General features: G+C 35.9%; 1 protein-coding gene across 1 annotated transcript in view; it reads right to left on the bottom strand.

The window, feature by feature from the left end:
- Positions 1 to 11,390, bottom strand: part of ATG3 (autophagy related 3) — a 30,135-nt gene extending 18,745 nt beyond the window's left edge. The window contains exons 1-4 of the mRNA XM_028504901.2: positions 10,907 to 11,390; positions 8,229 to 8,270; positions 3,493 to 3,542; positions 732 to 802 (exon numbers count right to left, since the gene is read on the bottom strand). Of these exons, the coding sequence (XP_028360702.1) occupies positions 732 to 802; positions 3,493 to 3,542; positions 8,229 to 8,270; positions 10,907 to 10,978 (235 nt within the window). The 5' untranslated portion in view covers positions 10,979 to 11,390. The remainder of the gene's footprint in view (positions 1 to 731; positions 803 to 3,492; positions 3,543 to 8,228; positions 8,271 to 10,906) is intronic.
- Positions 11,391 to 11,405: the final 15 nt, after the last annotated feature.

Raw genomic sequence — 11,405 nt, forward strand, 5'->3', positions numbered from 1 at the left:
ATAGGGACTATAACTTTTTTGTGTTTTCAAATTAACTTCATAAATAAATGTTCTGTTTCAGAAACATTTTTTAAACCTATAGACAATTTTTCAATGACATATAGATAATAAAATCTTTAGCTTTGAGCTTTTAGATGTCAAAGGTAGTGTCAATTTCATTTGCCATGAAAAATTTAAATCTCAAGATGAAAATCAAATAGCTAAAAAGATTATTAAGTCAACTTAAAAATAATCCTACTAGAAGTCCAACTCTGCTTAGGGGCCCTTTCCCAAAATATCTTAAAACTAGACATTTCTGGCAAAAAGAAATAACAAAAAGGAGATGAATGTCAAGTAAGAAAATAAAACACCTTAGCAATAGAAAACCCAGAGCTTTATTAAATTTTCAAATTTGTCTGAAAGCAGCTATAAGTACAGCTTTAAGCACTAATTAAGATCAGTAAGTGCAGCCCTGGCTGGCATAGCTCAGTGGATTGAGCGCAGGCTGTGAACCAAAGTGTCACAGGTTTGATTCCCAGTCAGGGTACATGCCTGGGTTGCAGGCCATGACCCCCAGCAACCGCACACTGATGTTTCTCTCTCTCTCTCCATCTCCCTCCCTTCCCTCTCTAAAAATAAATAAATAAAATCTTTAAAAAAAAAAAAAGATCAGCAAGTGCTAAGGATTTTTTTTTAAGAAAATATGTAATTCTTCGTGCAAAACTGAATAATATATGCAACATAATTCTTACCATTTTTGGTGACCAAAAATTGTTTGCCTGTTGGAAGGTATGCCTTCACTTTCAATTCTTCCCCTGTAGCCCTTTAAAAGAGTGAAAAGCACCAAAATACAAAAAAAAAATTTTTTGTTTAAGGCAAAGACAAAACACATTTAAATCTCCAAACTGCACAATCTACAACCCTAAGTAAACTGTTTTAGGACTGGTTTGGGAAGGATGCCATTAAGTGATAATTTCAGGGAATCAAAGAACAAAGCAAAGCAATATTGTAAGTGAGATGTACTAAGAGATGCAGACAGACCTAAGAGGATTTGGGTTAATATTAGACAAAAAATATAGAATAATAAAGAGTGATTATTATATTTGGCTCTAAACAAAAAGGAAATGCTGTTCTCTAGTGAGTATAATCTCATTTAGATTTTTAATCCTACCTCTTCATCTTGAGACCAAGAGGAGGCTGAAAAATAGCCACATGACATTACATAACAAAGTAGGTGTTAGCAAGATCTCTGTTCCTACCACTCTTAAATTGGAACTAAAATATAAAAAAAGATGCTTTGAAACACAAGATGGTAATGTTGAGAATAAATGAAAACAAACAAAAAATAGTGAGTGCTTTTTAAGTATAGGATTTAGATCTCTAACATGCATTATTTTTATTTAATCTTTAGAACCCTAAGAGGTGGATTACTTTATTATCCCCCTTTTTATAGGTAAATAAATGAGATTAAAGAAGATTGCCCACAGTCAGAAAGCCAGAAGGTAGAAGACCCAGAATTATGCCAAGTGAGTCCAGGGCTCCTGCTTTTAAACACAACTCCCTCTGGTTTTTCAGTACTACTCTGGAACAACTTATTAATAATTTGTTTGAAGACTCTTCTGTGGGTCACCTACTGGCACTGGCCAGAGCTGGTGTAGAATATGATGTCTGTCTCAAACACATGAACATTTGGAATCCTACGGCCTTTTCAAGGTTCAGTATAAAGTTCAAATCCTCTATTTGAGCACAAAATAAAGCCAGGTAGCCTTCTAGATGTCCTTGGACCTTTCCCAAATGTCAAATTCAACAATGTCATGGCAATGCCTGAAGTTCTGAGGGGAGAAGATACAATAAGGTCCTGGTGGCATATACAGATATGAAAGTATAGCATGGAAATATTCTGTGTCAAGCATTGATTTAAAATGAATTGTTCTTTTGGTCTCAGGGATTCAGCCAGAAGTGTGGACACTGGAGTGAGGTATAATTGAGTTCTGAGTTACAATGAAATTATTTCAACCATCACAATTCATAAAGTAGAACCATTAACTACCGCCTGCTAAAAGATCCAGTCCATATGTATAATCCCTATAACAATACTATATATTGTATACATAAATTAGACAATTAAAGATTATGAAAAATAAATCTGAAAGAGAATATGTATCATATTGAAGAAAAACCTAAATTAGTTGTTTACAAAATATTATGTTAAATTTTATATACATATTTGACTTAAAATATGTGTGAAATATAGAGCAGACCTACCTAAATATAGTTTTAACTTAATGCAGGATGGAAAAAAAAAGTCAACCATTCTTACTAAATCAGATAGTTTCTATAACATTAACTAAGTTTTAAAATATGGAACAAAAATACATGTAGGAAAGACAAGGACATAAAAATAAATCTGACATTTTGGCCTTGATACATAAGAAATAACGCTCTGAAAGATAAAGAGCAATTGATAATTAGCAGTAACAACTATTTTGGATATTTGTTAAATGTAAAAATTAAGGAGAAAAGGCCACAGATGAAAGAGAGTTCCAACTCTGGTTTAAAATATTTTGATTCTTTAAGCTCTTTAGATATTAAGGAAAACATCAATTAGAGCCTGGGTTAATTCTAGAAACCCTCATCCCAAATCAAAATCGTGCCTTTCAACTATAATTAAAAAACTGTTCTTGAGGGAAACAAGGGACATAATAAGTTGAACAACTTATATCCAAACAAGATGATAATTCCAAAAAATTCTAGAACAATTAAAATAGTTCTGCCAGTATTGAGATCACTTTTTCAGCAAATGTCTGGTGGTTTTACCATAAGTACTTAGAAGTAATGAAACTGCACTTTTTCATAACATTCTATTATTATTCAGAATATTTAAAACATATAATGAGATCAGCTAAGTTGCTTAAATTACTTTTATAATTAAAAGAAAAATAAAGAAAATAAAACATTCTTTTAAATCTATTACTGGCAGATTTCCCACGAAGACCTTAAGACAAAAAAGTTATCATGAAACTTTTCAACTTTAAACTTTTGAGCATATTCCTAAAAAGGGAGCACACTTTTGAATTTTAATAAAAGGTTTTACAAAGAACATAAGACTCTATAAAATCTCCGCATTAATTAACATTATAAAAATATTCACTAAATACTTGTTAATTTGAAAGAATGAACTGATCAAATTTATAATCTCTTGAATGCTATTTTTAAAAGACAATATAAAGAAAAAGAATACTAGTAAAGAAAGTGAAGGCATTTATCTCAAAATATGCCCATCTTTTGTATCAACAGGGCAAAAAACAAAACAGGTATAACACCCAATTTTTCTTCCTTTATTTTTATACTTTGAATATCACTGGGTAACTGCTTAATAGAAATATCACTGGGGAACTCAAGAGGATTAGATTGATCATTCTCATTTGTATGCCCTAACCTATTTTTCAAACTGCCATAATTATGAAGTCATACCTTTTATTAATTTTCTATTCTTCACCCAAGATTACTTACCATTGCCATGTTGGACAGTGGTGAACTAAGTGATCTCCAGCTGCCACAAACTATTAAGGATTTAGAAGGAATACGAAAAGGTAGAAAGAAAAATTGAACATTACTGAATGTAAGGTGGCAAAATACCAAAAGTGATCATCTTTTGTTTACCGATATTCGATAACCAGTTTAAATGCAAATGGCACTAAATCTTCTCTACCAGCCTGAAGATTGTTGATTACTATTAAAACTGCAAAGTTTTTAACATCCATAGAAGTTTAAATTAATTTTAGAAGAAAAAACATTAAGTGCTATTTTTAATTCAATTTTTATCATTGGATTAAATGTCAAAAGTGTACATACACATCATGAAATGTATAAAGTTGACATTACAGGATTTAAGATGTCAAAAATCATTTTATAGATAAAATGTAGAGCAATTCTTGCTAGTGGCTGAAAACTCAAGAACTTCGGAAAAAATTACTAAATAGATACATGGCTGATGTAAGAATAGTTCATCACATTACATTTCTTCCTTTTTAAAAAAAATTTAAAAATTGGTAACAGCCAATTTGAAAGTTTTTTCACACTCTTAAAGAAATATTAACAAGAGTGAGAAATGTAGGGCCAAACAATGGAAAAAAGGTTAGAAGTTTTTGGATTGACTTGGATGACAGCAAGACAAAAAAGAAACTGAATGCTCCAACCCCCTGGCCGGGTGGCTGCGGAGGTTGGAGCATCTTCATGCACTCCAAAAGGCTGTGGGTTTGATTCCCAGTCAGGGCATCTATAAGAGGCAACCAATCAATGTTTCTCTCTCTCCCTCCCCCCTACCCTCCTCTCCCTTCCTCTCTCTCTAGTATCAATTAACATATCCTCCAATAAGGATTTTTTTTAAAAACTGCACCTTCTAACAAACCTTGAACTTTGTAAACAGATTGAACATTATACAAATTTTTGTTTATTGGGTTTTTCCCCCCAAAATAAATAACAGACTCAGGAAGAAATAGTTCAACTTTTTGAGAATTTCCATTATACATGAACATGAACTGATCTTACTGCAAGACAGAAATCCTGCTTATTCTTGAGAGCAGAAAAATGAAAGTCTGTTAGGCATAACTGCACTGTCCCGACTCAAGCAATATGCACACATACTTTCCCAATTACTATTCCACAACAGCTCTAACTTAAAATCATGTGTTGTTCATGGGTTTATTACACAGCAAAAAGTTACAATATGTTTAATTATCTAATGTCTTTCTGTGAAAAGCCCACCTACATGTAAAATCCTATTTTACATTGAGAGAGTAATGCTATAAGATTCTGAGAGTAACTTTCCAAAAAAACATTAAACAAGATTTAGCATTGTATTCCCAACAGCAAGTGTTTCTGTTCTCTTATTTCAAGAATCTTTTTTTACCATTCAAAGTGGGCACGTAAAGACAAAAACCCAAATTAAAACAATATTCTCACCCCCAGGTCTTAAGCATTTTGGCTCATTGTGACCAGATGCTGCCATTAACTGTGGTTACCAGGAGCTAATTTACCACCAAAGAGTATTCATTTAACAAAATGAAAGAAAAACAATTAAAAATTTAAGAAACTATTTTAACGTTAGTGCCTTGATGTCACAAGACACTAATATTTTAGTCCATGGTACCTCTTGTGGCATCTATTAAAAAAATAAAAACACTAGAAGGTAAAGAAAACTATAAAAGAACATAAAATTGTACTGATAGTTAATACATATGTACATTTGCTCTCACTAGCAATGGCCATTATAACATGCTTCATAATGTCCAAGTAAAATAAAATGTAAAACAAAAACTTAAAATTCTAAATTTTTAGTTTTTGCAGTAGCTTTCTCTTAGCAATTAACTATTATATAATAATGAATAACTTCAACAAGACAGATTCAATATTAACATTTTGGTAAGCAATTTCTGAAGCTACCCTCTATTTCTAGTATTCAATCAAGCCATACACATATTGTACATTTAGTCAGCAATCTCAGTCAGGTAATACCATATTGGATAATGCCTGACACCCTTTTTAAACACAAGACTTTCACACCACTCAATGAACACAAAAAAGATATCTGAAGGCTGATAGCCAGAAGCCTAGAAACAGTAAAACAAAAAAAATTCAGTACAGCATTTATCTAAAGCAAATTATGTCTTCTCATTTTCCTCCTCTAGACTGATTCTAATCTAACGTAATCCTGCCATTGCACTCTATTACCAGCTGTACCCAAACTGTTTGGTGCCAGGGACTGATTTTGTGGAAGACAAGCTTTCCATGGATGAGGGGTGGAGGAGTGAGTGAGTCTTTATAGCCTGCTAACAGATGCAGTTTAATTATCACTTGTCACTCATTGATAGGGTTTTGATAAAAATCTGCAAGCAATTGACTTATTATGGTTTCTGTGCAGTCACACCTCTCTGCTAATGATAATCTGTAGTTGCAGCCACTCCCCAGCACTAGCATCACTGCCTCAGCTCCACCTCAGATCATCAGACACTAGATTCTCGTAAGGCACAGGTGGCAAACACAATGCCCTTGGGCTGAATCCAGCCCTACACCTCGTTTTATCTGGCCTGACACCTTGTTTCTACCCAGGAGCGGTGCCGAGCTCTTGATTAACTGTTAAGGGTAGTTATATTTACAAAGTCCTAAAATTACATTCGGCCCTTGACAGGCAACCACGAGGCTGATGTGGCCCCCAGTGAAAATGAGTTTGACACTCATCATAAGGAGTGTGCAACCTCGATCCCTCGCGTGCACAGTTCTTGGTAGAGCTCGTGCTCCTATGAGAGTCTAATGCCACCATTGATGACAGGAGGCAGGGCTCAGGTGGTAATGGGAGTGATGGGAAGCACCTGAAAATACAGATGAAACTTTCCCTGCTCTCTGATTGCTCACCTCCTGCTGTCCTGCCTGGTTCCTAACCCCTCTCTCTACCAGTCCAGCATTATGTGGTTGGTATCCAGCTAAGCTAGTTATTATGCCTTGCATTTTTTTAAGGGGGGAAAATTTATTACCTATTTCATGATGCAATTAACAATATTCAATTTAGAATCAGTTACTTTTAACACAGCTTAGTTCTATCCAATGACTACAGATATGGATCTTTAACTCCATCTATTTACTAGTCATCTTCAAGCAGAGGAGATAAAAACCAAAGAGCCCAAGGAGAACAGCCTACTTTCATCTCTGCTCTCGACTTCAGATACTTAAGTTTCAAGAGCCATGTCTACATTATACCTTGTTCAACAAGATCATTAAGATTCTCAAGATCAAAACTTAGTTTTATTTGGCATTCAAGGTATTAAACTACGATGCCTAAGGTAGAATGGGTCCTTCAGAGAATGTCTAGTCAACACTCCTCATTTTACAAATGAGGAAGCATGACGCCTGTGCCTAGTTAGCTTAATTAATTTGCCTGAGTCAGAATAGGAGAAATTAGAGAAATGGGTCTAGCAGGGAGATTTCCTACATTCTTTCCATACAACAATGTGTCTTTGCTAAAAATCAAGACAATTTTATTTTTTTAAAGATTTATTTATGTATTTTTAGAAAAGGGGGAAGGGAGGTAGAAAAAGAGGAAGAGAAACATTAATGTATAAAATAAACATCGATTGGCTGCCTCTCACATGCACCCCGACCAGGGACCGAACCCGCAACCCAGGCATGTGCCCTGCCTGGGAATAGAAATGGTGACTTTTCACTTTGCAGGATGATGCCCAACCAACAGAACCACACTAGTCAGGGCATAAAAACAATTTTACATAAAAGATCAGTTCAGCACATCATTGTTAGAATTCACAAGGATTTAGCATTGAAGTGATTCCATCACAATTGAAAACTGAAAGGTCAGTTAATTCTCTGGCATGAGGTCTTGGAATTTACAGCAATAGCCGGATTATACAAGGTTCATTTCAAAAAGTTTCTGTCAAAACCATGAGTAAAGTTCTATTGCCAATGGGTGGTACTTCTAAAAAAGACTTAAAGGTAAGGCTTAAATTCTTTGCCATTAATACTAAAAAGTAAGCCTGATGCAACCATAACTGTTCATAAAACTGGAGTCTAAAGTAACTTTTAGACCAGTATTCATGACAAAATAACTACCTAAAGGAAGGAGAATGCTTTTATTATATAGATTTAGTGGGCAAGTAAAATGACTCCTTAAAACATTATTCTACATGAAAAGTTCAATAAAACTCAACAGGCCTATAAACAGCCATTAGTTTCAGCATTAAGCACATGCAACACTGCTTTGTTGGGAGGAAAAAGTGAAAAACTCATGAGAAAAAAATCCATGTTAAATATGTAGAAATAAAATATTTAAGCTAAATACTTAGAAAAACTTAATATCCAAGCAGTGAACCAAAGTTTCCAAATGGAAAGCCAAGAAAACTTATGTTTGGTTAAGACAACAAAGACTGCAGAGTCCACTGCTCAATATAACACAAATATGATTGAAGGATAAGTGACCATAGGAATCTTTTCCGTTCCTTCTCCCACCCTCTCTTCTACATAAAGAGGAACTACAGAAAAATACGAGAAGTGGCAAATCAAGAGGGAAGTTACATGCTCTATTCTATGGGAAGTAGAAATCCCTATAAAGTTGTTAATATGGTTAACAGAATCTACTTTTACCCAACTCTACAGTTAAAATTTTTTTTACACAGCAAAAAAGCCACCCAGTTTAATACAATTGTAAAATATAATAGCTTCAGAATATCTTCAACACTCACCTCTTCTGGGGTGATAACACCTGTTTCCTTAAATTTTGATTCCTAAAGAGATAAAAAAATAACATTATTATACTACTTTCACTTTCAATTTTTCTAGGCAACTATTTGCTTGACACCCTCCTAGGCAATGGAGACCATACCAAAAAAAAGAGTATATCACTGGTATCTAACCAAGACACATACATATCTAATGGAGAAAATTGACATGAAAATAATTACAATACAATGATTTTGTAAAATGACAAATATCTTTATTTTACAGAACAGTAAAAACATCTTAAAGATGTTTAGACATCTCACAATTCAGATAACCCCTTTAAATGGAATAATATTTGAAACCAAATCTAGAAGTCCTAAGTCATTTATTACTTTCCCATTATTCTCATCTTGACCAAGATACTAACGCAATATTCTCTTCTCTAAAGCAATAATGTTATTTACCAAATTTTTCTCAGTTTTTCAGTTACATGTAAGATTTTGTGGTACAGTCTGAAGAAATGCAAAGATTCATTTATGAACATTATTCATTCAACAAATATTGACCACATAACTATGTGCCAGGCACTATTTGAGTTAATGGGGATAAAGGAGTAAACAAAATAGAGTAAACTCATCTTTGTCCTCATAAGAACTTTAAACTCTAGTGAAGGGAGAAAAGCCAAATGGTAATGAATACCATGAAGAAAAATGAGACAAAGAGGAAACTGGTCTGGTCAGGGGAAGAGGGAGAGAGATGGCTACATAAAATAGGATCATGAGCAAACAAAGACTTCACTGACAGATGACTACTGAGCAGAGCTTAGGAAAGGAACCAGCCCCAAGTCTGTCTGGGCAAAGAGCATTTCAGGCAGGGGAATGGGCAAATACAAGAACCAGAGGCAAGAGAGTGGTTGATGCAGTAACAGATAGGTCAGGCTGGCTTAAGCAAAAGTGAGCAAGGGATAGAGTAGTGTATGATAGTAGATGGGGGGCCTCCACCAATAGACTAGAGACTCTAAGATCACTGTAAAGACATTGGCTTTTACTGTACCTACGTCTCCCAAACCATGATTTTTCTTAATTTGTGCTTGCTGGGAGAAGTCATTCTTTCTTTCCCAGGTATTTAGTTTTTTCTTCCTTGCCTTTCCATGTCTGGAAAGAAACTATAAGTGTTCTCTCTGTAAACCAACAGTTTGCACAGGGAGGGGCAAGGAGACAACCATTAATTCTGCTTTCCTTATTACTAAAAATACATACTGACAAGTACATACTGACAAGCTAACACTTCGTCAGTTGGTGAACAAGTAAAATGATTTCCTAAAACACAATTTTTTTTATGTTATAAGTTCAATAAAGTACAACTGGCCAAAATAGCAGTTTTATATTTGGGAGGTCTTTTATTCTAGCTCCTCTTCCCTGAAACTAAAAAGTTGTAACAATCACGTATTATTTTTATGCCATATACCTATGTAGACAGTTTTCTGAAAAGATAACATAATATGCAAAAGAATCATTTGATTCAACTGTCAAAATGATTTTCAATTTCAAGTTGAATGAATAATCTTAATTTAGGTTTCACAGTAAACAAATAGAAGCATAGCAAGAATTTAAATTCTCATTTATAAACTTTCCTGACTTTTTTTAAAAACTTGGTCTAAAAAGGTATCATTTTAAAATCAGTCTCATATAAAATCAGTACAGAATGAACACTTCCCTTTGTCATGGAAAAGTAAAATTGTCCACTATTCTTCTTAACATACCAGAATAGCTTCTTGAACGAAGAGAACCAATCATTTCCAAGGATATTCATCCCCACACTAAGATTTCTAAAATTTTAGTTGAAAGCTTAAAGCAAACACTAAAAAAGAACTAGTTATTCATTTACCATCATTGCTTGCTCTTCAGAAAGGAAAAATAAAGTTGCAACAACAAAAAAACCTTACTCTAAAAGAATTACTTAAAAACTTAAATATGCTTCTAGAAATTTATCTTTGAAAGTAAGAATACCATCAGTCACTCCTGTAATAGCTAATGTACCACAATTTTTACTTTAAAAATGCTGTATTGCCAAATGTGTAAAAAGTTACATATCTAAGAGGGTTAAGGCACATTAACAACTAATTTCAGCTATTTTAAAAAGGGGAAGGGGAGGTTTTGCCTGTTAGCTGGGTTCATTGGTACTGATAATGTAAATTTCAACTGAAATCTAACAAGTTGGGAACTCAATTAAACTTACTGTTTCAAACTCCTAACTATAAAAGGCTTACGAAATTTTAAAGAAAAAAATGGCATGTCATTTTAGTATCAAACATTGATTTCATTTTTTTAAAGATAAGCAAAATCTTTGTTAAAAAAGTTCAAAAGACTACTGATGTTAGGATTTAACGTTCTCATATCTACTTAGCTGGGGACCACCTTCCAACCCGAGGTACCCAGACGCGCTGAGTTCTGACGGATGAAGGGGGGGATGAAGGGCGACACGAGAACGCAAAGAGCATCGCTCCAAGTTTACCCAAAGAACCCGGAAAGACCCAGAAAACAGCTGGGCAAGATCACGTCTGGGGGCTGCACCTTTTACTGTTTCCCACCTTCCTACACCTTTCCAGGCGGGAGAACACGGTGACTTCCCCAGAGCCCGGTCGGTCCCTGCAGAGTTGAGCGTGCGTCTGACAGCCCTTGGCAAGCCCAGGCCGGCTTACCTTGAGGATCGGGGTCAGGTACTCAGCCACTTCCAGTGCCTTTCCCTTCACTGTGTTTATCACATTCTGCATCCTGGGGCCGGAACAGCGGCCGGCCCCGCGACGGGGTGGGAAGGACGGCTGGGACACGCGACCAGGAGTCAGAAAATGTCTCCGCTACCGCCGACGTGCACCGGCACCCAGGCGACGGCACCCGACGGGACGGACGGGACGAGGGGGAGGGGCGGCTGGCGCCGTGCGCGAGGATAGGGCACGCGCTCCTCGAGCCCCTGGCAGCGAGCGGAGGACCGGGCCCAGCTGTCAACTGGCCGCGAGAGAGAGTGGCAGGCTCAAGGGATAGGTTTGGGGTGGGGGACAGCGGGCGCACGCGCACCCCTGGCCTTCGGGAACTGTATTCACCCCTTGGCTTCACTCGCGCCCCTTCCGGCTTCCCCTTCCTTCTCTCACTCTCTCGCCGTAGCACCACCGCCACTCGGGCCTCACGTGACTTAAGACTCTG

The sequence above is a fragment of the Phyllostomus discolor genome, chromosome 2 (genome assembly GCF_004126475.2).
Source record: "Phyllostomus discolor isolate MPI-MPIP mPhyDis1 chromosome 2, mPhyDis1.pri.v3, whole genome shotgun sequence".
Taxonomy (NCBI): domain Eukaryota; kingdom Metazoa; phylum Chordata; class Mammalia; order Chiroptera; family Phyllostomidae; genus Phyllostomus; species Phyllostomus discolor.